The 27,903-nt window shown below is 49.4% G+C and overlaps 1 protein-coding gene and 2 long non-coding RNA genes across 7 annotated transcripts in view; 2 read left to right on the top strand and 1 right to left on the bottom strand.

Moving 5' to 3' along the window:
- The window catches only part of BCL11A (BAF chromatin remodeling complex subunit BCL11A), a 127,885-nt gene that overhangs the window by 65,733 nt on the left and 34,249 nt on the right, over nucleotides 1–27,903 (bottom strand). For 3 of the 4 annotated variants that reach the window (XM_032103775.1, XM_032103774.1, XM_032103772.1), the window contains exons 1-2: nucleotides 9,423–10,013; nucleotides 3,450–3,779 (exon numbers count right to left, since the gene is read on the bottom strand). In XM_032103775.1, the coding sequence (XP_031959666.1) occupies nucleotides 3,450–3,779; nucleotides 9,423–9,477 (385 nt within the window). In that variant the 5' untranslated portion in view covers nucleotides 9,478–10,013. Of the gene's footprint in view, nucleotides 1–3,449; nucleotides 3,780–9,422; nucleotides 10,014–27,903 lie in introns of those variants that run through there. The other variant, XM_032103773.1, reaches the window with a different exon arrangement.
- On the top strand, nucleotides 6,695–27,787 carry LOC116441638. The gene is made up of 3 exons (XR_004239199.1): nucleotides 6,695–6,769; nucleotides 23,846–26,620; nucleotides 26,752–27,787. It is a non-coding gene; the product is annotated as an uncharacterized LOC116441638 (long non-coding RNA).
- On the top strand, nucleotides 10,542–15,784 carry LOC116441637. Of its 2 annotated transcripts, none has more exons than XR_004239198.1 (2): nucleotides 10,542–10,961; nucleotides 11,357–15,784. It is a non-coding gene; the product is annotated as an uncharacterized LOC116441637 (long non-coding RNA). The 2 variants fall into 2 exon arrangements; XR_004239197.1 differs by having other exon boundaries at nucleotides 10,542–11,117.

Here is a 27,903-nt window from a genome sequence, read left to right as displayed (position 1 = left end):
GCAAATCACGGGCTGCCGGTATCTGGTGGTGAGGCTTTGACATACATATTGATGAAAGCTGCCTCGTTGGACCCACACAACATATCCTATTAATTTTCAGTTAAATTTATGGCATTTCAGCTCCAGTGCTGGATCAGCATCACTCAAAATTTTATAGCAAGGCAGAGCTGTGCACAGGCAGACACCCACATGGAAGAGCCAGGTACGGACATATGCCTGCACCTATACGGATCCCACGGCTGCTGCACACGTTTCACGCACACATGTAAGCAAGCTCCTGTCCTCATCCCTGTCTCTGGAAATCGGCAGGATAACGAGCAGCCTAGTGACAGTTAAATCAGACATCATTTCTCCCTGCATTTGAATGAGTCGCTGCCTCCTTTCTCGTCTGTAGATCTTTAACCATTACTTAAGATTCTCTTCTACTGTAATACCCCAACTTACAGACTACAAAACTGCAGGCAGGGAACAAACTGCACTCGGAGCTCACCCACAGCACCTCTGTATCCAGGGCTAACCTGGAACACCTCTTCCAGCCTCACAACTAACTGGGTACATTTTTATATTGCTACAAAATACGTATTTTCTGGTCTCTTAGCAAAAAGAATCACTTCCCCCAACTTCTGTGTATTTTTCCAAATGCACCCTCTGTCTTTTCTGTTTTAATTACACACTCAAATCTTTTGCATTTTGCATTCTTGAACAGAAGTCAGATATAAATAGCTGAACTGGAAGAATTTGAGGTTCTCTGCAGGGGCCTTCCTGTAGCCTGAACTCCACAGTTCAGGCTGCAAGACTCTCACTGGAAATTTTACTGCTGGACTCCACAAACTACTGGCTACGAGCAGTGGGTCACTCCAGCTATCACCACACTTCTTTGTGACACGAGGGAGCTGAACTCATCCAAGTGAAAAGGGAGATGAAAACACGAAGGGGAGGAACAGCACAAGACCCCGCAAGTCCTGGTGCACCTTCTCCTTCTCCCAAAGCCAGGCTGCATTTCCAACCAACAGGAATAACCAAGGGACCCCAGTGTCACTCGGCTCTGGCCCAGCCAGAGAGGTGCAGAGAACCTGCATTTGTGGACTTCCCATCCGTAGGCACAGCTGGGCACCACAGCCAGAAAACTTGGAGCAGAAGAGCCCTGACAACTGCAACTCCATCTTTACTCAGGACACACTCACGGCTTGCTCTGTGGACCTTCCTGCATGACACCAGGCCTGCTCCCAGTCAAGCCCACCTATGTGTAAGAGCGAGCAGGGTGTAAGAGCGAGCAGGATAAGGCCCTGCCACCACGCCCCTGTCCTCAGCCACCGCCTCTGCCCAGCGAAGCATTTACAGTCAGTTAAAACCACGGCCCTTTCCAAATTAACAGCCCCATGACGGCACGCAAGCCCAAATCCTCCTCGCTTCGCATCACCCGCGCCACGCGAAAGGGAGACTTGGCTCGCTGAGCCTCCCGCACCAAACGAGTGCCAGAGCAAATCCTTCAGCAGAGGAGGCTCCCCTCGTGCAGAACTCCTCGGCATGGCCATCCCTTCAGCCCAGGGACCTATCTGGGACCACGGGGACGACAGCATGTTTAATTCTTGCTTGACATATACTGTGTTTTGTCTTTTGAGCGGAGCGGCGCCGTACGTAAATACAGCGTTACATCATACCGCCGCTCCTCCATATTTGGTGATTTAGTATGGCTCCAGAGCTTGGAAGACTACAAATCCCTTCCGCCAGGCTCCTGCTTCATTAATCATGCCCTACACTTCTGCTCGCTTTCCATCAGATTGCAGGCAGCACATAGAAATGGGCACTGCCCTCTGCCACTCTGGGAAAAAAACCCTCACCTTTAACATCCTTGTCTGGGAAACTGCAATACGGGGAATTATTGGGGGTTTAAGTCTCATTCAAAATGTAGCTCAGCAGTAGCTGAGCCTCTGTTTCCGCTTAAATGTAGAGATATTCACATTTCAAGGAAATACCAATTACTCTGCAGAAACAGCACACACTCATTCACATGACGTCTGCGTGTGCACGCACATGGCTCTGCACACAGACACGTGCGCAGGCAGACACCCATGCACCGATATGGATCTGCTGCCACCACAAAACCTCCAAAACTGCAGCTCTCCAGCACAGTTTGGCGACCAGCTTGGAGGCCAGAGAGGCTGAGGATCCCGCTGAACCTCCCAGCGCCTACTGCCCTATTATGGTTTAACTTTGTGGCCAAAGCAAGCCCAAGACAAGCTCCAGCACATCATGGGATGATGTACTGCGCCTCTGACAACCCCAAGCGGTCCTGTGGGCTCCCCGAAGAGAGGTACCAGCAGTGCCGCATCCCAAACAGCACTGGAGGGGGAGTTTGAAACTGGTTCAGGCATTCGTTGGGGCTGATACGCTGCGGTCTCGCCTTTTTCGACTGGCAGTATTAGCGTGGTTTTAAGTGATTTGAAATGCTCGCTGCAAATGGGCAGTACTTTTGTTTACTAGCAGGGTTTTAAAAGCAGAGCGTGCCTTGGTACACTACCAGGGCTCTGCGATTTTCTTTCACATGGTATACTGTTATTTTTTTAACCTCATTTGTGAAAATACCTGCATGGCCAATGGCTTTCTGATTTTTTAAAAAATAAAAAAATATGCTATGAAATGGAATTATTTACCCTTTTTTCTTTTTTTAAATTACATTTCACATTGTTTGTTGCACAAAACAGAACTCTGCCTTGGACATTTGTACGGCTGACATGTGGTTGTGTAAACCGCAAACAAAATCAAGATACATCTGTCAAAACCACATCAGAGACAAGAGAGAGCACAGCGAAGCATTTATCATTTGGCTGAGGAGGCAGGCTGCAGAGAGTAGCCTTTCCTGTCAAACCAACCTTTTGAAATTTCCAACATGCCCTTAAACTTTTCGAATAAGCATGTCTGTGCGCTTCAGCAACTGCCCTCTCTACTCTGGCCTGGCCAGTCGAAAATGGCATCTTAAAGTCAAGGTCGGTGGTGTCACTTTGCCATGGGGCTGTGTTTAATTACAGTCCATACGCTGACAGCCAATATGGAACCAAGGCTGGCTGATGCTCGGTTAACTCTTTCACCCCTGACTTTGCCAAAGACTCAAAAGCTCCTCGCTTTCTCGCACGGCAGGCTCGGAACCCTCCTCCCACGGCACTCCAGCAGGCGAGGCACCGGGAGACAGTGACTACAATGCAGGCAAATCGCGAGAGTGGCCTCAAAACAATACCGCCAGAAACACCGGCTGGCACGGCACGTGCCTGTTGCTCCTGCCGCTGCGCAGGCACCAGGAGACACCGCTAACCCAAGGCAGGGAGGCCATGGACACCCCGGCCGTCACGGCGAGCAGAACACACAGACACAGTAGCGCACGACTGCCAACATGCTACGTTGCAACTGAAACAGAAATAAACTCGCAAACACTTCTCCTTGCTTTAATTTACCTGCTATATGTTCCTGTTTAGGGCAAATTCCTCTAGATGACGTTGATAAACAATCGTCATCCTCTGGCGTAACCTGGATGCCAACCTCCACAGGATTGGATGCTTTTTTCAGCTCACTTGGTGAGGGTGAAGGTGGCTTATCCACAGCCTTCTCTAGGCAGAGACTGCCATTGCATTGTTTCCGTTTGTGCTCAATAAAAATAAGAATGTCCCCCAACGGAAAGTTCATCTGACACTGGCCACAAGTGAGGAGGTCGTGGTCCCCTTCCGGAGCTCCCAATGTGCCATGTTCAGGTTCATCATCAGTGAGAATGGCTTCAAGAGGTTCGGCTGCAGTTTGAGAAACAAAAGGAGAATGGTTAGAGCTCTCGGGAAAGGCACCGGGCGCGGGGGGAGGAAAGCGCCGAGCCCCCTCTTCATGAATATTACACCCCGCTCCCGAGTCCGCCTGCTCCCCCCCAGCCAAACCCATGCAACATGGCTGTCAGCACAGCACTGAGGACAGGGATTCATCAGTTACAGGGAAGAGATTTTGCAGGAGCAGCTGTAGCATGCAGAACTCAGAGGGCAAGCACAGCAACTGTTTCTGTGTTCCTACAGGAAAGCAAATTTCTGACTCCTTGAACAATTCGGTGCTAAAATTAAATGGATAGGCTGAAAGAATACACTGCGAAACTCTTGTGGTACTACGACGAGAAGGGAATACAGTGGTTTACTGCTGAATGTATTATTTATGTACGTGAATTCAAGGCTAAAAGCACTGCACACGCTCTCACACACATGGGTGTGTATCTTCCACCAGCCAGACCAGACCCACTTTCTAAAATTCAGAAACACAGCATGGACAGGAGGAGTTTCAATACACACAGACACTGCACATTACCTGTTCAGGCCGTGCAGGTAATGTGTGCGTGTAAAAGAGAAGAGGGGGAGAGCCAGCCTGCATGGCCACACACACCCAGGCACCCGACACGGGGGGCACATCCAGCCCTCAGAATGCACGTGCAGATGGAAACGCATGGATTTGTGTCACTGTCCCCATCGGCCCGTTAGCAGCTTCCAATTTAAAAAAATCCTGAAGGCGGTAGTTATTCGAAGGGGGGGAGGAGGGGAGACAGGACGAGGCAAATAAATAAATAAATATACATATATGGCAGAAAACCAAAATGTTAAAAAAGCAAGTGCAGCAGAAATGCCTTCGGGGTGGGGGAGGCACCTCTCACTTTTGAGTTACTCCTCAGGATCCAAATAAACAGCAAATTCACCACCGAGTCCACTCAAAGATATTAGCTGGATAGGATATTTTTTAGTACTTAAGAAAATCAGGCAATCAGTCATTTTGCGTTTTTTAATCCTGAAATAAGGGAATGCTTAAATTATCTTGAACATGTTAGCACTGGTGGCCTTCAGCATCTAAAAATCAGCCTGGCCAAGCAACTGCCACATTTCCTCGCAACAGTGAGAAGCGCCTTCTTTAAACTCAAAATACCTTGCCTAATGTTGTCAAAGTTGACAAATTTTCTGAATGAGCTCCAAAAAGCTTCATTATGAGGCTATTTCTGCTCACAGAATCGTCAGTGGATGCTTTAACGAGGCAGACTCAGCTCTCTTTTCTGTTGGCTTATTTTTTTTTTACATTAAATTTGCAGAGAAATACCTTGGCAATCTCTGTGCAGTCTCCATCACTATTGCCTTTCACGAGGGGGAAAAAAAAATAAATACCAGCAGCATGTTGGTGTTCCTCTGTCTGCGCAACACAACAGGCACGCTAACAGCAAGCGAGCAGGAGGAGAGGGTACTACAAATACAACCCACATCAAAACACTGCCAGGTAACACAAGTGAGACAGAATACAACTCCTAAACAGTTAATCAGCCTGACCTTCTTTAGTTGGCTGCCAATTTCACATTTAATGAACTTAAAGCCACAGAGAATCAAAAAATAGATTTTAATTTGACTGCACAATATTGGAACTGATTTTGATAAAGTGCAAAAATCCAGTGAACTCAGGTTAAATTTATTTCCACCCTACCTAGGCTGAATATTGAGGAGGAAGATCTGGAGTAGCTCCCAGTTGTGCTGCGTAAAATAATATTGAAAGAGCACACTACCTCGCCGTACCTCAGCTCCAACTAGGACACAGGGATCCAGTCCATCATTTCTTGCCTCTAGTACTACTTCTAATTTAACGTAAGGTCAACCACAGGAATATGAAGGTTACATTCGTATTAATAAAAACAATGTCTTAATCGCTGGGGCTTTCTTCTAAACTTACAGACCGACAGGAGAGGAGGCACAACGTGCGTCTCACGCTCCTCGGGAAGCCGGCAGAGGAGCAGGCTGTTTCTGCAGGATTGCCGGGCATGGCGTTTTTCTCCCCAAGCCGTTCCTTGCGTTCGGATCGAGGGAGTAAATTATTGCGGGACTAATTCCACCGGTAGCTCGCTGCACGCCGCAGACAAAGGTATTTTGCGAATCTAACTTCGAGCTCACCGACCCTCCGCAGCAAAAAGACACAAAACCACCCGTGTTCCCCTTACAACTGGCTTAGCAAGGAGCTCTGCATAATCATTACTCAATTATAATGTTTTCCCGCGGCCTGATTCCTTTCTGACGCTGTCACTATTATTTAGCAGGGGAAGGTAACCCGCTGCTTCGACACCAGACAGTTAAAAGTGGCACTGAACAAAAATAGACTTTGCTAAAAGTCTGTACGGACTGGGCTGATTTACAATCAAAACCAGGAAATGAAGTGGTAATTCAGAGGTTGCTGATTACACCTCCACATTTCACCTAATTAATTTTATAGGAGGCAAAGTTCTTGAAAATAACAAGATGATCAAATGTACAGATATAAAACCTGTAACCTCAACATTTTCTATGCTCTTAACGTAAATTATTGCTAATTAACAAGAATTATATACTAATGTATAAAATACAGCTGACACCGTGTTTGCTGCAAAACATTTGGCTCCTGACGGAGGCAAAGGCAGCAAAAAAACCATGCTTTTTATTATTACTGCTACTTTTAGAACATAATATAAAATACCGTGATTACAAAGAAAACACCAGAATACTATTCACCTGGTCTTGCTTCTGATTTGCAGGATGTATCTTTTAATTCTGGGGCAATCAAAATTCCCTGCCTGGGTCCCTAATCATCCATCTCTATTTTTCATGCAAATTGCCCTTCCACCAACATGTCTTTTCAGCTTTCCCCCTTCGCCCTCCTACTCCCTCCTTCTTCCCCCTGTTCCCAGCCACCAAAACAACCACACCGGCAAAAGCGGGATGGATTTTGGAGTGTCGGGAGAAAGGAGGTACTGGGGCTGATGGGGCGGGGGGGAGGGGGGGGGGGTGTGCCACAGTATGGTGCGGGGAAATGCCCGCGGGGCAATGCGGATGCGCTGCCGGGGCATTTCCCCGCACCGTACCGTGGGAAGGATGGAGATGGGTTGTTTAATCCCAAGTTTGTGTCTTCAGATCGTGCGGTGCAAGGAAAGGGAGACTTGGGGGTACAATGGGAACCGCCAACACGTTTTGGGGAGGGAGGGGAAACCCGGGGAGGGGGAAGGCGAGCATCCCCCGCTGCCTCCCGGAGCAAGCAAACTCCGCGCAAAATTAAGAACAAAGAAGAAGGAGGGGGGGGGGGGGGGTGGAGGGGAGGGAGCTGGGCGCCCTCCCCCTCCCGCCGACCGGGAGGCAGCGGAGGAGCCGGCCAGGTTCAAGTTCGCGGGGCTGCCCGGTTGTTTGATCTCGCTGTGCCTCCTAGCGACCGAAGCGGGCACGGAGCCCGCCCGCCGCCTCCGCCGCCCCGGCCCCGGCCCCGCCGCCGCATCCCCCGGCGCGCCGCTCCCCCGGCCCGGCCTCCCTTTCCCCCCCAGCTCCCGGCCCACCCACACCCCCCCTCCTCACCGCCGGGGTGGCTCTCGCCGGAGGGACCCCCCCGGGCCCGTCCCGGCCGCCGCTCCCGCCCCGCACGTGCGGGAACTCCGCGCCGGCCCGCGGGTTTCTCGGCGAGAAGTAGCCGCGGGGATCCCGCCCGTCTCCGCTGCCCCGGGGGGCGAGTCGGAGCCCCCCACCCCCTCCTCCGGTCCCGCCGCGATCCCCGCTTCCCGCAACCCACTTCCAGGGCTGCCCAGGAAAAGCACCCCCCGTACCCCATTTCCAGGGGGGCCCCCATCCCCATAAGCCAGTGATGCTGCACCCCATCCCCTGCCAGGCGATTAAAAAAAAAAATAGTAACAAAAAATAAAAATTTTTTTTTAAAAAAAGGCGCCCCGAAAACTAGTGGGGAGAAGAGCAGAAAAACGACTGGGGGCAGGGGGAGGGGCTGAGCCCCCGACACCCCCCGGGTTTTAGGGCAAAACTTTGGGCAGGCAGAGCCCCCGGCCGGCCCTGCCCGCGGCGGAGCGGCCGCCTGCATAGAGCCAGCGCCGCTTCCTTCGCTCCATGTGCGAACCTGGCTGGAATGTCTGGGCGGCCCAGGGGGAAGAGAAATCGCGGCGGAAAGTTTGGGGGGTTTTGCGAAGGGCCGAGGGAGCCGGGGATGGTTGGCAGGAAGAACTGGCCCTGGGTTTTCTGCAATCCCTGGGAGGGAACAAAACCCGCCGGGAGTAATGGGAGAGAGAGAAAGGAAGAAATAAAGAAAAGGGGGGAAAAGGAGTGAGGAGAAGCATGCAGCATTTCCCCTTCCCCCCGGCTCACCTCGAGGAAAGGGGGATTTTTTTTTCTCCCTTCCTTCCCACCCCCCTCGCCCCAAACCTTTCCAGCTCGAGTTGCCTTTTGTTGTGCAAAGAGCGCTCCCGCTTATCTTGCATCTAGCCCTGGTGTGTGTGGTGGCGGCTGGAGGGAGGGACGGAGGGAGCCGGAGAGTTTTTGTTGCGAACGGTGTGGTGGGGCTCGGGGTTTGTTTTTTCTCTCCCGGGGAGAGCGGATTTGGTTTGGGGTTGAAATGCGGCGGCGAGAAAGGGCCGTTCGCGGGTGTGAGGGTGCGAGTGTGTGTGTGCGTGTCTGTGAGCGCGCGTGTGTGCTCAGCCCGGGCTCGCTCTCGCCTGTGTTTGTTGGCAGGAGGCTCCCCGCACACGCGGTGCTTGTAAACATTCAGACACGAGATTTTTCCCAATCAAAATCCACTTCCACTTTTTTTTTTTTTTGAAAATCTTCCAAAAAATAGTAAGCGAGCGGGAGAACGCGAGGCGAGGGCGAGGAGGGAATCCCAGCCGGCGCGGCGCGGCTCGGCTCGGCTCCCTCGCCGCCCGGTGCCGCCCCCCGCCCCAGCCCCAGCCGGAGCGGCGGCGGGGCGGGCGCGGGGCGAGGTCGGGGCGGCGGAGCCCCGCACGGCGCCGGCCCGGGGCGGCGGGGAGCGGCGGGACGGCCACCCCGCACCCCGCGGCAGTAACAAAAGGGAGGCGGCCCGGCTCGGTTGTGCCCCCCCCCGGGAGGGCGCCGCGGGGCGAGGGGGCGAGCCCGCCGGCAGCCCGGGGGGCTCCGGCCGCCGGACTTTCTCCGCGCTCCGCTCGCCCGCACATCCTGCCCGCCCGGCCACCGCGGTGTCCGGCGTCCAGCCTGCCGCTCCCGCAGGAATTTCTTCCCACTTTAGGCCGGTTGTGCCCCCGGCAGCCCCGCACCTCGCCCGCGCCTCTCCCGGTGCCGGGGCGAGAGCTGCCGCTCTTGCCGCCAAACAGCGCGGAGAGCGGGAGGCGAGAGGCGAGCGCGGAGTGGGGCAGCGGAGTGCGCGCCGGCGGGCGAGGGGCACGGGCAGAAAGAGAAGAAAAGTCATCAAGGTGATTAAATTAGAGAGGGAGAAATTAACCGGAATGCTGAGAATCCCGAACCGGCGCTGAGTTAATTTTTTCCCCGACTCGCTCACTCGCTCTCACTTTTAAATTTTTTTTTTTCCCTGCTCTCGCTCGAATTAAAAATTAAATCCGTGAAGGGGAAATTAAATAAATTGCTCTCCGGGTTACTTACGTGAAAATTCCCGTTTGCTTAAGTGCTGGGGTTTGCCTTGCTTGCGGCGCGACATGGTGGGTTGGTGGCTTCGGTGGCTTGTGAGTCGCTCGGTTCACATCGGGAGAGACGGGTTAGAGAGGAAGGAGACTCCAGAGAAAATATCTTCATCAATGTCTTTTGACATCCAAAATAAATTAGAAATAATACAAAGATGGCGCAGGGAAGATGAATTGTGGGATAGCAGTCATGGCTTTTTTTTTTTTTTTTTTTTTTTTTTTGTGCAAGGAAAAAAAAGAGAGAGAGGGAGAGAGAGAGAGGGAGAGAGAGAAGGAGAGAGAGAGATGAAAAAAATGGCAAAAGCCCCCCTGAGCTGCAAGTTCAAGTGCGGACGTGACGTCCCTGCGAACTTGAACGTCAGGAGCCTGGATGGACAGAGACATACAAAACATGGGCAGGGCAAGCCGGGGAGAGGGGAGGAGGGAAGGCGAAGGCAACACCAATGGACACTCATCAGGGGCTGGACATGAAAAAGAGAGCAGGACAAGCCAATGGACAGTGATCGCAGGGGGGAGAGGGGAGGGGGCGCGGCGGGGGGGGGGGTGCACCGGCCGCCCGGCGCACGCTGCCGAATGGAGCCGGGGGGTCGGGGGCGGAGGGGGCGGCGGCCGGAGCCGCGAGTGGCCGCGGAGGAGCGGGTGCAAGAGGAGACCCGGGAGAGGGGCGAGGGGGGGAAATTAAACACGCACACGGGGAGAGAGAAGGGAGGAAAAGGAGCGGGAGAAAGCGAGCAGGCAGGCAGGCAGCGGCAGCTCTCGCACGCACACCCCCGCTGGAAAAGCACACACATCGGTGAAGCCAGAGCCGGGCAGAGAGGGCTGCGGGGCAGGCTGGCCGCGGGCGTGGGGGAGCTGGGGGAAGCCAGGTAGGACCGGAGACCACCCAAAAAGCAGGGGGGGAGCATCCGGCTCCCGGCTTCCCCGCTCGCCCCCCCCCCCCCCCATCCCCCTCGAAGCCGCCGAGTCCCCTCCTCCCGGGAGCTGCGGCCCGTCCCCGGGGGACGGCGGCGGCGGCCCCGCGGGGAGCTGGGGGGCGGCGGGGGCTGGGGCCGGGCCGCGGGAAACTTCGGCGGCGAGCGGCGGGCCTTGCCCCGGGGCGGGCGGGGGAGCAGTGAGCGGAGTTTGGCGGGCGAGGAAGTGGCAGGCACGGGAGGAGAAGCCGCAGGAGCGGGGTGGGGGGCAGCGGAGGGCGGCGGGACCTCGCAGCTTCCCCCGCGGGCTGCTCGCGCCCGCCAGCCCCGGAGCCCCCCTTCCTCCTCCGGCGGCGCTCCGAGCCCTGCCCGCAGCCACGGGCTCTGAACGAAAGCGAAACGTGGGGCTGCCGGCGGCGGGGCGGCGCGGGCAGCGGGCTGGCAACGGGGGAGGGCGGGAGAGGGGGGGAGGCGAAGCGGCAGGAGGCACCGAGAAGTGGCTGGAGTTGGGAGGATGCGGCGGCGGCGGCTGCAACTTCGCCAAAAGGACCCGGAGCGAGGCGGACGCTGCCGGCACCGGGAGGGATCAGGTTGCGGTAGAAATAAGCTCTGGAGGCGAACGGGTGTGCGGAGCAAAGTGCGGCTGCGAAGGGAGTGCGAGGGGGTAACCGTGCCCGGGACGGCGGCGGACAGCCGGAGCGGAGCGCCGGGCGAGAGCCCGGGGGAACGAGGAGCTGCCCGCCGCCGTAAGGGAGACTTTGCCGGGCAAAGCCGCGGCCGCCCGGGGGAGCGAGGGGGCGGCGGGGGCCGGGGCTCGGCGGGGACCTGTTGGCGGGGCGAGCCCGAGCGCGCACCGGCAGAGCTGTCAGGGGCCGGGCCGAGCCGCTCCGCCGTGGGATGGTTCAGCTTCCCGCCAGCCGCCCCCCGGCTCCGCCCGCCGCCGCTCAGCCCCCACTCAGCCCCCGCTCCCCTCCTTTATCCACAGGCACGGGGATGCGCCCCGCGGCTGCCGGGGCAGGGTGCGGGAGCAGATGCGGGACCTGGCGGGGGGACCCAGCCGCAGGTGACAAGAGCGACGGCTCCTGGGCTCACGGCGCTCGCAAGGCTGGCTGTGCCAGGCGTGCACATGTCCCTGCGCGAAACGCGGGCGTGTGTGTCTGTGCCGGAGATGTAGATATATATATGGGGCTTGATTTATATCTAATGGCACGTATAAAGCTTTTGAAGGTGGCTGCAATGTAAAAAGTAATGACTTTATTACCCCTGAAAGGTTCTGCGGTTCGCAGTTAACACTCCTCTGAATTACAATTCATTACTCTCTCTAAAGCCAACCTGCATCAGAACACCTACCTGTGCTTATTCCCAATCATAGGCATCGTTTCATTGATTTTCTTTTTTTAAAATCATAGCAAATTAAGCACTTGGTGACAACTAAATCTGTTTCATTATCGTGCCGTGTTTGAGATTCCAGAGGTGACTTCCCAGACCGCATCTCAAAACCTACAGTCAGGAGCTAATTTTACAGATGCTTTCATGAATGGCAGCGAGGATGTTCTTACCATCAGCATGCCCTTAATTCCAGCACCGTAAAAATGCCTCGAATTAAATGGAAACTCGCTGCCTTAAAAATAATATTTCATCCTGGCTGGATAATTATTAATATTAGCATTTGATCGCTATAGTGCTGGGCTCCCCCTCGTTCCTGTATCCCCCCCCCCCCAGCGCTTCGCATTGTCATGTGATTGGAGGGAGATAACAAACCTCAAGAAAGAAAAGGAGTGAGAAGACATTTCTAACACGGCATGACCGCAGATTAATAATGCAGGTGGGTTTTTATTTCATTGTATTTTTAGGGGAAGGGAACGAGGCTGTTTAACGAGCGGTCGTGGACACAAAGTGACTGTATTTACAGTCCTTGATGTGGCTTTCGGTGGGTAATAAATTATGACAATATTAAAATTATTTTCTGGCAACCCAGCTAACTGCGCTGGGGACTGTAAAGCCCCTACTGATTCCATTTATGCCTTGTAATTGCGGTCCACGGTCTCGCTCTAAACCTTTTGGTGTATATTGTGTGTAAACTTTTAGCTAATAGACTTTTTTTGAATGGAGGGACTTTTCTCGGTACTTCCTGCCGTATACATTTTGTCTCTGATCTCTGTATTTAATGGCCAAGTCCTGGTTTATGCTTTATAATGTGTTGACAAGTTTTCTAACAGACTTTCTGAAATAATGCACATATATTCACGTCGGTTAGAAACTCCACAGTATTTTTAGAGTCGAGTAGATCTATATCCTAATGCACTGAGAGGGAGTGTAAATCATAGAGGATTTCATAGCCCTTTCAGTAGTTTTCTGTATGAAGTATGAACAGCGTGGCCTCCAGACGTAACCTTTTAGAAAAAAAGACAGTGCTTTTATTTTATGGTGTAAAGTGCTTTTAGCTTCAGGGCTCTGAACGTGAATGTGGTCAACAAACAGCTCTTGCGAGGGAGTTTGCTACAGCCTCAGCCCAGTGCCGGGCGCTGCCTTCGCTATGGGGAGGAATGCGGGGCCGCCCCCGGCCGCAGGACCGGGCTGAGCCCCTCGAGACACGGTACCCCCCGCCGGGTCCCCCCGTCAGTGTCCTGGGTTCGGACACCCCGCGGAAAGGAGGGGTCGGATGGCCCCCGGCGCTGCCGGAGAGGCTGATGGTGCCAGCAGGGTCAGCCCCCCACGGGGACGGTCCCCGGCGCGTCCGGGCGCAGGGGGGTGAGCTGCCTCTGAGCTGGCCCCGGCACCGGCGGCAAAGGCAGGGCCAGGGGCACAGCTGGGGCTGGGAGCACCCCAGGAGAGCTGTGGAGCAAGGGCGCTGCACCCCGTCACTGCCCCACTGCACCCCACAAGCTGCCCCTCCTGCATCTCTGCTTCCACCCTGACAGCACCTCTGTGACACACCAAGCATCTCTAGCCCTGTCTGTACCTCTTGCACACTGCCGTCCCTTGCTGGGTTGTACCAACAAACCCAGTGCAAGTGGCAGGTAAACACAGTGAGAAATGCCCTAATGCTGACTGCTAACACCCAGAAACACTGGCAGATTGGAAGGGCAGGTGAAACAAACCCAGGCCAGCACAGAAGATGACCCAGTGATCACATTCTATGGATTGACACAAACTTATGTCACCTCCTGCTCCTCCACAACCGTTCTTTGCCCAAGCTGCAGGGGATGCCTCACAGTCCTGCTGCAGCGTTTGGAGCTGCTGTCACCCTGGCCATGTTATCAGCTGCTCTTTGGCTATGGACTCCTAGCCCCAGAGCAAAGTCAGCTGGAGGAAATGTGGCCCTACACCTCAGCAAACTGAGGTACACGCTGAAATCAGAGCCATGGTGGGTTTCAGGCTGCCTCCAGGTGGAAGCTAACCTTAGAGAAGGGTCTGTCTCATTGACTGAGTGCCCATCTCACCTCAAACTGTCCCATGTGAACCAAAGCCCTGAGACACCAGCTCGTGCCCTGGAGCAGCTGAGAGCAGGAGTGGGAACCCATCCCTGTCCCACAACAATGGCAGTAACCTGCAGCAGCAGGACAGAGTGCTCAGGTGAGAACATTCATGCTGTAAAAATTAGCCTAAGATTTGAATCTACCAAAATGTATCTGTCCCTTTCCTCATACCTCAGCTCTCTGCCTGAGAAAGTGTAGTCCTCCCTACATTCAAGCACGTGAGATACTTAGAGGTTGCTGTACAAAGGGACGTAAAACTGTCTAACATTGAGAAGTGTGGCCTTCCTCCGTCTCACAGGCAGGCACACAGGACTGGGACCCAAAGGTGCAAAGGAGTGTGACACAGTTCATGCCACATGCTGCTGTCCCTGCCTATCTGCTAATTCGGTGACAGACTTGGCAGTGGGTGAGTTCAGCAACTTTGGTTGGGCAAATGTTCCTGCTTCGAAGCTCCAACTGTCACTCACTCAGAGCAGGAATCTCACTTGCCAACATTACAGAACATTAGGACCAAACACAAATTCCAAAACTCTGCCAGTTCCCCGGAGCTGGGCTGCATTATGTAACGGCAGATCGCACGGGGTGCTTTCCGACACTGTCTTGATAGTCTCAATCAGGCGGAGGCAACGTGGGTGGAACTCTTATCACACCAGGCTGACTCCCGTGAATGAGCAGAGGACTTGCACGTTCTAGAAATAGTACATGCATTAGTATTCCCGCAGGAGAAATTTGGGCGCGCTGCTTTGCCTTTTCTCCTTTCCCCCCCTTTCCCCCCCCTTTTTAATAAAGGCTCAAAATAAACTCCGATTTTGCAAGCTCTTACTAGCAAGCACAGCACACACAGCAGCGAGTCCGTGCAAGATCACAGACATCTGAGCGCCAGGTGACAGAAAGATTTCGTTATCGGCTCGCCCTAGGCAGGACCTGGAATAAAACCCTGAACTTGGGGAGACTTTTTTCCATGGGTTTCAGCAAGGTCTGGGATTTCAGCCTGCCTCTGCTTGCACAGCACCTAGCACAATGGAGCCCTGAACCTTGACTGGGCTTTCTGGGGATGACTATAAAATAAATGGCACAAAGTGCTCACGGAACAGACTTTGAAATGGCAAAAACCCTTCCTGAAGCACACAAAGAGTTTTGTTTGTGTGTGGGCAGGCAGAGGAAGGCATCACTAAAAATCTCATTTTTAATCAAATGTTTGATTTCAGCCAAACTGGGTTTAGTTTGCACCACTTACTTAGTTATTTGTCATATTGTAGGTTTAATATTTATAAATCTTTTTATAAGTAAACACGTAACCTGCCCCTGAGCGTTTCTATGCTACATTTCAAGCCAACATGATTTAAACTATGTGCATTTAAAACCTTCCAGAACCTGACCTATAATGCAAATCCATACAGTCTTAATTATTGCAGCACCAGCAGCCACGGCACGAGTGAGGCAGTTGAGCTTTTGTTACTAAAGAGGCACAGTAGTTATGGTCTGTCAGTGCTCCTGTTACAATCCCCACCTTGAAGAGGTTATAACTTGGGCTGTGTAAATTTGATTGAGCTGAAACTTGGGACTCCAACTGTCAGTCCATATAGGGAATTATCTTATGAATAATTGGCTAACCCATTGCTTGATTCACAGACTTTTATACAATGATTTTTAATGGGTTTTAATGTTTTTTTCTTTTACTGACATCTAGGGTATGAATTTGGTACTTCTAGCTCTTCTGAAGCTCCATACTCAGTGGAATATGTATAGATACCCAAGGTAAAGCTACAGCTACCCAGAGGATTTCACAGGGCACACCTGGCACCCTGACCCACCTGCATGTTCCTATACACTGAGAAGAGGCCAGGAACAAGAAATGACGCTTTAGTTATCTCCAAAGAGGGTCCTAACTGTGTAAGATAAAGAGAACATAAATAAATACCTTTGCTAATCTTTTCGTTTTTCTGGGCTTTATCTTCTCCCCGGAAATATGTGGAAATGGGTCCTACCTGTGTGCTGGCATCACTTAGAAAGGGATGAGCCATTCAGATTTTAATACTGAGCTTGAGTTTAAATATTGCTTTGTGTTACAAAGGATTTTGCTGATAAATGCTCCCTACTTTTCTCTAGCCTTTAACTTCCAAAAGGTAGTTTTTATCAGATTAAATCACACTAAGACAAAGAATGGTTTTGACGAAGACTTGAGATTTTCCTTGACCTACAGCAAACAAAGCCCAGCCCGGGGCCAGAAAGATGAGCCACAAGGTGTGAATGGATTTCTCTCATAGAGCTGGATCCCACCATTTCCATGCCCACCTCCCCACACAGTTACACCCGAACTCAAGAGCAGCATTTCCATCTGTTTCAGGAGAGTTTTGACCAAGCCAGGCTGCAGCCTGAGGCTCTCTCACTGCAGGGTTGTGTCGTGTGCAAGCCATTCCCAAACAAAGCACTGTGAGAGGCCAGGTTCTCCTCGGAAAGATGTTCCATGCATCCAAATCCCCCATTCATCGGGACTACTCTGTCTTGCCTCACAGGAACCCCTGATGGCACAAGTTGGTCCTTTTGAGTCACTGGTGAGATCCCAAGCCATATATCTAAGCAGGTCACTGTGTCCAAGCCTATGAGCAGTAGGAAGACAGGTCGTTGACACAAACAGCTTTTTAAATTCCTGTTCTGACTTGAGCTGAAAAGTGCACTTCTGTGCAAGGTTAGATCCAAGGGGATCAAACTCTCCCCATGAGGAAATCTAGAATGCCCTACTCTGGATGTGGCAGGCAGGGAAAGGCGAATATTTTGTTTTGAAAAATAAATCCAGCTACACCTCAAACGAATTTTAAAAAGTAGAATAACAAAAATAACTCACTAATCTGAGAAACCAAGCATCAGCAATCAAAAAGAAATTATTTCCATTGAGAAATTAGTTTTGTTAAACAAGATGAAGAAAGGTTTAGTTGTTTACTTATCTGCTGCTGAACACAGTCCCTCCTTCCTGGCACGCTTGGTGTGAGGGACAGTAGAAAGGACAGTGCAATAAAAAAGGATTTTCCTCCTCTAACGCTGCTTGATATAACCCCTGCCAGAGGAATCTACTTGGCCTTGGGTACTGCAAAAGTCTTAAGCACATATTTATCTTTGGGTACATCAGCTGTACTTACATGCTTAAAGTAAGCATGTACTCAAGCATGCTGTTAGATTGGTCCTTTAACATCTTCTGTAAATAACTTGCATTGCTTTTTAGAGCTTCAACTTTTAGTCACTTAGAATGCATTGAACTGAAATTTAACATACACAATCATCATTCTCTATATTCATTTTATATTACTATTTCAGGTGACATTTAGCTTTAGCTTTTAGCTTCAGCCAAGAAAAAATGTGCCTGCTTTGCAGAACATGACATAGTTTGTGTGAAGATCTAGATGAAAAATAATTAATAGATGAGAGAGCAGAGTCCTTTCTCTGTGCTTAAAAATAAGGACAGCTTTACTGTGGGTTTTCTCCTTTGCCATATTTATTCCATGCAAAATTTCAGCTTAATTGTTGAAATGCTTACAATAATATTTTAATGCAACGCTCTGTAGTCAGTAGAATAAATTATTACATAGCCCAAAGCTGCACAGAAAGACACAGTGCTGAGGGGGAGCAGGAGTGGTGGTGAATAACCTGTGATAAGAGCCCACCTCTTTGAGCAGTTTGGATAGTTTTGCCACCATTTGTTATTGTCAGCACATATAATTCTGTCAGTGCAGTATGAATCCTGGCTGCAGTGAAAAGAATGCTTTCTCCCACCAGAATGAATAAGATTTCACTCAATTAAAATAACATGCAAGTATATTGTATGGTATTACATAGAAAGCTGATGTGCATTAAGTATGAATGCTGGGGTTGGGGGGAGTTATTGTACTAATGCTATTGTTCAGTGAGCAACTATTCCCCAGCATTTTAAAAAGCAGGGGAAATTAAATACAGAAATCAGAAATAAGTACAATGTTTGATATTACCATACTGAAATTAATGTATTCACAATTTAGACTGTAATTTGCCCTATCATATTTAGTTTCCCAGCATCTGAGAGCCTAGAGAGAGAGAAATGGATGTAAACACAGAGAGAGAGAGAGAGCTCCATGGACTGTCTGTGCTGACACACACCTCCCTCAGACGTTTGGGTGCTACAGATACCCACAGGGTAAATCCAGGCCATAGCAGAGCACCAGTCTGTAAGTGCTATCCCCCATAGGCAGCAGGGACAAGTTTGGTCTAGATGTGGCTGGAGCAATGTGATCCGCAGCCATCTCCTCCTGAACAGCCCCTTAGCCCGGGGTTAGATGAGCTACGGGCTCGTGGCACCGTGGTTGGTGCTGCCCAGAACTGAAGGGATCTGAACACTTAGGGATGTACAAGGACACAGCGTGGCCCTTCCTACGAGGAAGGCCAAAAGTGCCTCACAATAGGTGTGGCTTAGGCAGCCACTGTACTCAGAGCCAATAAAAGTGAAACTGTTCTCTATTAATAGAACCCAAATTCTCTCTTCTATTCAATGCCATACTGCACATCTGTACATTGCTTATGAGTGGGACTAAAAAAATATATGTACCATGACACTGTACTTTTAAAGTGTCTGTTCAATGCCTTTCTCAATCTCCAAGGACTGCCTCCTCCTTAGACTTACACATTCAGTGAATATGACGAGGCTAATTATTTTCCCCTGAAGTGATCAGTGCTCGTCTCCAGCACGGATCTCACATTTTCAGCCTCAGAACTTAAAAAAAAAAAAAAAAAAAAAAAAAAAATATATATATATATATATATATATATAAAGAAAAAGAAAAAAAACCCACACAACTGCTTTCAAATTCTAAGACAAAAATCAGTTTGGCAAAAAATCCCCTGCCATGGGCTTTATCAGGCTTTACTCTTCCATCAGAGCCCCCGTGCACGTAGGAGCCTCTTTGCCATTTTTGAGAGGGGGTTCTATATTTTCCTGTTACCTTTCCTTCCTGTAAAGCAATCAGGGAGAACTGCAGGAGGCACTATCAATATGCAAATTGCTGCCAGATAACTGGTTTCGCTGGTTCCGCCTTGGGAAGCGGCACCGCCGCCGCGGGGGCATCCGGGGGGCCCGGCGGCCCCTCCGCGCCCGAGTCCCCCCAGCCCCGCGGGGCCCCCGGAGCAGGGCTCGGCGGCAAGGACAGCGCTCCTCCGAGTCCCACGGGTTCCCTGAGTCCTCTCAGCCTTCACGCTGGCTCACGGGGCCTTCTTCAGTGTGTTCGTGGGCTCTTCTGCTTGGGCATTTCTTTTGCAAGGGATATCTGAGTGCTCTTCCTTCGCCCTGAGAAGTGCTGGCAGTTGGATATCGCCTCTCTCTAACTACAAGATGAAGATTTTCGTGCCTCTATCAGCCCACCTGAGTGGTGCTCCTAGGCATCGGGTAGGAGAAAGACTGGCTCATCCCTGTGTGGCATCACAGACCTGCTCAGGAAAATCTGTGGACGCTCACATGTGGATCTGTATCCAAAGCACTCACCCAGGCCCTCTCTTTTCTAACTCAGCATTTGAGGGATGGAAATCCAAATTAAAATGAAACCGCAATTTACAGGTAAGTGTTTGCAAAAGTAAATGAGCCCAATTTTAAAAATCACACAGAAACAGAGATCTCAGGTGGGTTCTGGGTTTGCTCTGCTGGCAGATTCAAAGCAGTACTGCTCATCACACCAACCTTCTGCAGGGCATTCATCAAAACCATGGCAGTATTTTAAAACCCCACCAAAGTAAACAATACAGCTAATTTATAAGCATTCAGAAGTGCAGTATCTTTAGCACAAATATCCCTATCAGTATGGTGGTGGCCCCATATAATACAATAAGACACAATTCAGACCTGTGATGGTCTATTGAATACATAATATGCATTTTTTAAATTGCCTGGAAACATATTCATATTGTAAAATCTAATGGTTCAGGTGGAGCTTTTACTTTTGATCAAATAATAAAATAGTTAGAGACCACTCTGTCATCCCATTGCTCACCAGCCTCCATGAGGACTGTTTCACATTCCTGTTTAAATAGGACAGGAGAGCAAAAAAGGAAAACGTAAACCACAGAAGAGTTACTACAGACATTAACTTTTAAGCCAAAAAAGCAAAAGAGCTGAGAAGGAAGTTCCATTCTGGGGGAATTGTCTTTGTCACTCTGCATCCATTGAGGTTTCCTGCAGCCAAAGCCTCTGGACAGTGAATCACATTAGGATAAGGCTGCACTCACTAAGTCCCAGGGGCTGTCTGGGGCAAGGTGTCCTTGTTCGGCCTCCAAAATAGCTTCTTCCTGTGGATCTAGGTCTGCCAGGGAAGGGGACTGGTGTGGACAGACAGACAGAGCCTGTGGACAGCTGAGACTCTGTGTGGGATGGAGTGGGTGGCGATGGCCTTGTCTGTGGAAAAGGAATCTAAAGTACAGACTAGCGATAGTAATGGTGATTACTAATAAAGCATGGAGCTTTTCATTACTGAAAACTTCAAATAACTCTCCTGAACTATATTTGAGACTTTTTTTTTCATGTTAACTCCGGGTTTGATTGCTGGAAAAGGCTGACTGCTCGAAAAGGAAAACCAGTACAGTGCACAGCAGTGGGGAATGTAAGCCCTTCTTTACCAGAACCCCTGCCATATATGTACTGTCACTCACCTTCCAGACACTCAGTACAACCATTCAATCTATTGAATCAAGAGACTGTTTGATCTTATCTGCATCTGTGAGCTGACTGTCAACCTGCTTAGGCTGCATATTAAATCATCTATAGTAGCTGTATCAAGCTGGGATGATCTGTTAATTCTAAATTTATTAACCCTTAGAGTGCAGTCATCATGTTTAATCTAGTGTAGCCAGCATTTATTTTACAAGACTAAATCCTCCTTTAAGATACAGCTGTGCTGTAGGTTAAGGAATTGGTAACATGGAGGAGCTGGTAACTGGGAAGAGCCTCACTTTGATCTCTGTAAGCCAGCTGACGGCACCGCTGCTCCAAACATGTATGTGTGTGCTCACATCACACTCCTGTGTCTGGGATGTGGGGTGTCTGCACACGTGTGTGGACCTAATGGCATTTCCTCGGAGTTTTGCCTGAGATGAGCCAGAAAATGAGCGGCCTTGAACAACGTCTGAGCCCTGTGCCTCCAGGAAGACTTACAATCAAAAATGAAAGTGACTACAACCACTGCAACATGAGTTGGGTCCTGCAAGGAGTCTCCACCAAACCTCTCCTCCAAGTTGGCCCCCGCTTCTCGGCCCATAACTGCGGTCCAAATCGGTTAACAAATGTCCTGGGAGTGCCGAGGACCACGGCCACTGCAGGACACACAGGAATCCGAGCGCTCCTCTCCGCGTACGTACAAACACACCCCGGCGCAGACACGGCGACGCACACGGATAATTTTATATGGATACATACATCCGCATCAATATGTTAATCTGTTCGTTACACACACGCGTCTCTCCCTGCCCCTCTCTCCTGTTATCTATTATCTTTGCACATCGCCGATGGTATCAACATATTCACAGCTTTTATTTCAGTCGCAAACTGCTAGGCATGCTTCCTTTTTTGGTAATCATGTGCCCGGTATCTCTCTAATGTAGCCTAATAACAATTTTAGCATTCAGATGAAGCGATTTCATTCTGTGACTGCCTTTTCTATTAGATTTGATTCTGAGAAGCCCCAGTGGGTGCCTCGGAGGCAGAGATCTATCTGTGAGGCTGCAACCGATTCAATAGCAGCCTGAGCTAACCTTGACCTTTCCCTAGACCCTGCTCCATCTGGTGCCAGCCTGGTCCCCCCCTTCTCCTCCTCCTTGCTTCACAGTCAGCATTGATCAAGGCAGAATCGAGCGTCTCTCTCCCTCCAAGGGCTGGGCAGTCGTGGAAAGGACAGCACATTTCAATATATGGAAATGATTGAGCCTCTTATGCAATCATAAATCTACATACAGCCTCGTGATTTGATATTTCATTCACCTCCAAAGATTCTCACCCTCCCTCCCACCAGCAGGGATTTATAAACTAAAAGACAACAGCTTTCCCCAACACCTGGGTATTATAAAGCTTGCTGTTTATCGGGAGTGAACGCCTGGCGATTTCATCTGATTCACTTTGTGGTTTATTTATCACTCCGTTGTTTTTCCTGCGTGCCTGGGTTATTTTATTTTTTTTTACGGGGGCTTCCCCCGCACACCCCCGGCCCTTTCGGGCGGTGGCAGCGGCTTGGGCAGGGGCTGTTGGATGCCGCTGTCGTAGCCCCCGAGGGAAGGGGCGGACAGGCTCGGCTCGATCCGCGGCTCGCAGCGGACCCGAGCCCGCGGCCCCAGCTTCGCATCCCGCTCCTCTCCGGGAGCGTTTCAGTAGCTGGGAACGAGCCCAGGCTCCTACAATAAATCAGCGCTCGTCACTTTGTCACCTTCCCACTTCTCTTTCTTGTCCCCTTCCCCGCTCCCCCGGCCCCCCCACCGGAGCCCCCTGGAAGCGCCGGGCTGCCCCTGCTCCCTCCTGGGGGGCGAGTCCCGCCTTAGCGAGAGCCGGCGTGGCTTTCACCGCCGAGATTTTCCGTGCTGCACCATCCCTCTGCGCTCCTTCCTCGCTAGGACGTGCACTTACAATCAATAATTTTATTTTTCTTCCGAAGAATTCTGACGTAACCACAGTTTCTCACCGCATACCAGCCTTGAGATTACATAACCGATTATGTAAAATTATAATTGCAAGATAATAGATGCAGACTCTAATTATTACCTAGAGTTTCCCGTGTAGCTGTAGCCAGGCACACAGCACATATGTTAAGAGTCGGTTCTGCAATATTTGCATAGCCAACACTTCTGGCTGGAGATGCGGTGTGGAAAAGGAATGGATAGATATTTGACAGTACATATGTATGAGAGAGATATATTACTTAATAGGAAAAGGTATCTGGAAATATATTCCTCTCTGTTTTGAGGAATTTGTTTTGCTTTATCTCCATGGGTAGTAAAAAATAATAGGAAGAAACTGTGAATTACATTGAAAAAAATAGATATATTCAATTTGTCAGTTTAATATTACACTTCCTCTGTGCAATGCTACAAAGATTTAGGACATTTCCTAAACTTTCAGCTCTAATCTGTGCCTTGGGTTTGTTTGGAGGACCTGCCACCACATGCCGGCTAAAAATGAGTGTCAATTAATAATAAAACTCACTCTTCCTTATTTCTGCACTCATATAATTTAACAGGTTTTGAGAAAACCACGGATGTAATGGTGAGAATTTTCCAATGTGTGCAATATTAACAGCTTTCATTCTAAAGCACCAAAACTTCCTGGAACAGAACTGCTCAATGTTTTCTCACTTTTCCCAATGGCCATCTCCACCTACTATTATACACTTAAAATGTAAAGAATATTCAGCTCCTTAAAAAGTGTGGTTTGTTCTACCAGGAACATAGTTGGTAGAAACAATCTCAGACCAAGGCAGCTCAGGTAAGCACACTATTATTTGTGGCCTGCAAAATTAGAAATAATTTGAAACAAGAAGTGGGAGAGGTTTCAGCTTGTGTTTTCCACCACATGAGACATGACCAGAAAATCCTTACCACTACAGTGCAACAGGATTCATAAAGTCTCTGATTTCTGAGCTACCTGAGCAACCACAAAACCTCTGCAGAAGTGCCTGAGCACGGCTTGTTGTTGAAAAGCATATTGTACTTATTAGTAAAATGTGAAATGACTTAAGAAAACAGTTTGAGCTATGAATTGCCATCTGCTCAATGGGGAGAAACAGAAAGTAACTGAATATATTTTCTCACCTTTTTTTATAGTAACATAAACAACACTCCAGAACACTATAAACTTGTAGCTGTACCAAAGGCATTAGTGCAGTTCATTGCGCTTCGTGTCAGGACTTTGTCCACACTATTACACACTGTTTCTTTTAACTCTGTGCAAATGTCCCAATGTATTTTTTTCCCCCTATTAGGTAAAATGGCCTTTTTAATTTCAGGGATTAAAAGTCTGATGCTGCTGCCCACATGGAAGCTGTCCCTGATACAGAGCTAGCCTGAGGTCTGTGCGTGCCTTGAGACATCAAAATACAGGTAAAGCAGCGTACACAACTTGTTCTGGTTCCCTGTGTGGGAGGGGAAGAGGGAAGGGTTTATGTTACCCAGCTTTCATGTAGAGCTTTGCATCACTCGTGTCCATCGCAAGAAAAATTTGTCTTTGTCCTCTCTCTGCCCCTGCCCCCTTTTTGCAGGGAAAACCTGAGGAAGCCCTTGGGACTGCTTCCTGTGGTGTTGAGCTTTCCCAGCGCCAAAAGCACATTCCTCCAGCGCCTGCAAACAGTGACCTTCCCCAGAGCTGTGGGGACAAGGCCGTGAACTCGGCTCAGAGCACGGGGAGGCCTCTGCCCGTCCCAGGAGAAAGGCCCCGCAGCAGGACAGTGCCTGCCCTGGTCTCTGCCGGGAGCAGGACTCCCCGTGAACGCTCAGGGAACCATCCGTGCTGGCAGTGCTGCTCCACACAAACGCTACAACAGAAAGGACAAAATAACATCTTTTTGTTTTCTGCTCAGCTGGGGTGATTTCTTTGCTGTCCTTCAGCTTTATCCACCTGGGAACACAGAATTTTTTTAACCTGTTTGTCCCGTTTCTTGCCTAACAGCAGCTCAGCTATCCTGCCCCAAACACTGCTCCGACCACCTGTGGATTGGAGGGGAGAGAGTTCCTGGAGTCAGGGAGCCATTCAAACCAAATGGAGGCAAACTGGAAGATCTTGGCTTGGACTGAGTTTCTCAAGGAGCGTGAGGACAGGAGAGCTGTGAATTGTTAAGTTTCATCCCACAGGACAAGCACATGTAAGACAGTAACTTTGCAATGCAGAAATTGTCTTCACCTGCCTGCCTGATGCTTTCTCCTCTCTGAAAGCCTGACTTGTCAAAAGCATCACTTAATAATAATACAAGGAGCAGCTTTCCTGCTCCCTTGGAACTTGGCAGGAGTATAAATACACAGTAAGAGAAAAGAGGAATCAAAAACTTAACAATAGGAAAGGGAAATACAATGGTGTAAAGTGGCCTGCACCCCTCATATTTTAATTTCCACCAAATGCCCCTAGAAACGCTGGGCACAGCAAAAGCCTCGAGATTGATATGCAAAGCGTGTGAGCGTGTTGCAATAGCTGCACCACAGCGCACGCCTAGGTGTTCTACACCTCACACACACATCACCCCCTAGGATTAAGATTCAAATCACCTGTCCTCCGTCGCTAATAAAAATGAAATATATTAGGGGAAGTTTGAATACGGTGGCTTGACAGAGCGTGCCATGTCTCACACGTGAAAAAATGCACCGAGTGCACAATCAAAAAGCAGCTGCCCATTTTTGTGGCACCGGATTTTTCTGTTTCAGAGGGCAAAATGTGTGCTTGGAGACCAGGTGAGCCTGAACCCTTAAACTCCTGCAGCCCCTGAGAGTGCAGTGTAAGGTCAGATCAGCACTCACTGCTTTGAGGAGGAAAATCGGATGTTTTTATGAGACCTCCAGATTTGCTATTTGCTTTCCTTTTTGAGTGTGCAGAACATAAGCAAAGCACGAGAAGCAGCGCTGTACTTTGAGTAGTGCCTCCCCAGTGAAGAAGTTGCCACAGCAGAATACCACCCTAGGGTGGAAGTTGTCAATATTGTAATATTAAGGGTTTCCACTATAAGTCTAAGCCATCCTTAGCCTAAAGGCCAGATTGTACAAAGGCTTTCCGGAAAAAAGTGCCAGCCAGGTAGATGAGCACATCTCCAGAGTGCTGACAGGGCTGGTGGCTTTTTCAGCCCATCCTAGGCTCAGTTTTTCAGGAATGCAAGAAGCCAGACAGATTTTAGAGTGGAAAGTGATAAGCAGCACTCCAAGTGAGATGCAAACAAAGGACAGGGGCTTGCATTAAGGAACCACCAGGCACAACAGGTTATTTTGTTCTGTAAGAATGGCTTCCATTATTGACACAAGGATGGACATTACCAGTTCAATCCCTGTTGGAAACTGTGCCCCTTCCCTAATTGTGGGGATAAAACTGATTCAAAAAGGTATATCACAGCTCCAGGTGCTGGAGATAGAAATATGGTAAAGCCTGTTCAGTATGGACTCATGCAACAGACAGCAACCGCTTCAAAAATTGCCCCAGCTTCCAGGAAGGATGCTTTAAGAAGCTGTAAACAGCCAGATCCCAGGCAGCCTCTGGGAAAGGCCTCATGCAGGTGCACAAATGCATCTCAAATCTGCGACCTCAACAGGTGGGCCTGATGTTGGTTTCTGTGGAGAGGCACCACAGCCTCTGGGATGCCCTTTTCCTCCTGAATTGTCAGGCTGGTGGTGGAGGAAGACAGAAGAGGAAGAACTTAATGTGCCACTGCTTGTGCTGTGACCTGCAGATAGCGTGAGGACTTTGCTCCTCAGGACTGTCCATCTGGCACCATTCCTGAGCAATAAAAGCTCACCCACAAAGTATTTTAAAGCAAACAGTTGGTGTAATGAATACCTTAATACTCCTAATACAATACCACAAATAGTAACAACTATAAAAATATCCACTCAGTGAAAAGAGCCCAAATTCAGAGCCCAGCTCCTTCAGAGAACAGGAGTTAGGACCCACGGAGGCTGTGAGTTTATATCACAGGAGGGTGACTTCCTCTACCACTCACTCTCCAATGATTCCCTGTGGCTAATCCAAGCACACCTGTACACCTTCCAGCAGAAGAGGTGTTCCAGCAACCCTTGGACCTAGCGAAAAGGTGAGCTAGCCACCAGAAATGGGAGTGTGTGTGCGCATGGGGGCATGGGGTCAGGTATCACATGTTCTAAAAAAAACTGAAGGAAGGATTGTACAATTTACCACCTTTTTTTGTTTGTGATCTCTGCACAGATTCTCTCTCTGCCTTCTTCAAACTTAGAAAAGCAGGGCCACTGAAACAGCCTCAAGAGCCAAATACTATCTCTGATTCATCAGCACGCATCATGCACAAGAGCAAGAACTGATTTCGTAAGATACCTGGAACAAAAAGTCTTTATCATTTAAGATCAGAATTTGTTTACCAGGGAGCATTATTTAACCTGAGGAAGACAGGCAGAAATCTGAAAATCTGCCTTTAATTTACTCTGTTATGATCTATATTATTGTTCTTGCAGTTCTCTTTTTAGGTGACTTTAGAGTAGGCAGGCTTGAGCAACACAGGACAAGATACTTTGTAAAGAGTTGGATCCTAATGTCTGAATTCCTGATTTTAATCTTGTTGGTTCCAAACCAGATTCACCCATTTTTTTCCTTTTGAAACTGTTTACTATACAAATGTAAAATAAGCACTGAAACCAGGTGTACATAAGTATTGTGCCCAAGGAATACTTACAGTACCTGAGAAAGAGCACTGTGTGGAAGGGGTTTTTTTTGTTCTGTTTGGTTGTTAGCATAGTGCATCAATGATTTCATGCCATTTTATATCATTTTACCTTTCTGCTTTGGCCTATAATGAAAGCAGTATCTGTTCATATCCTCCTTTTAGTCCAAATCATACAGGTAAAAATAAGGTCTCTTACATTTTTAAAATTAAGTGTGCCTTCCACTAATCTTACATGTCTTCTTTTTTTTTTTTTCACGAAAGCAAGTGTTGTTTGCTGTGTGTAACTATTTCAGTGAGCTAAATATCTACTGAAAACTCAAATCATTCACTGGCCTCGTTCTCTCTAGTTGTTGCATTCAGATTAATAAACCTGTTTCCCACTTAAAATGAAAAGAGAATTCAGAAACGTTTAGCATCAAGTGAAAAAAGCAGCAAGAAAATGACTAACGGGTACTGGGAGATGGCATATTTATTTTGTCCTGTCAATTATTTTTAAAGAATCCCTTGCTTATGGAGGAAGATTTTTTAAAAACCTGGACTATTAAATAAAGATGTCCACAAACACCGGTTTCTTCATTTTTCCTCATTTTGGAGGAAGTGGATACTGGAATGGTTAGAGGTTTTTTACTTTATATTATTATACTTTTGCCAGCGCTGAAAAGAACTCCCGTTTCAAGGGT

This window comes from Corvus moneduloides, chromosome 3 (assembly GCF_009650955.1).
Source record: "Corvus moneduloides isolate bCorMon1 chromosome 3, bCorMon1.pri, whole genome shotgun sequence".
Classification (NCBI taxonomy): Eukaryota; Metazoa; Chordata; class Aves; order Passeriformes; family Corvidae; genus Corvus; species Corvus moneduloides.
The sequence above is the reverse complement of the archived record's forward strand: the minus strand, read 5'-3'. Positions and strand labels throughout refer to the sequence as shown.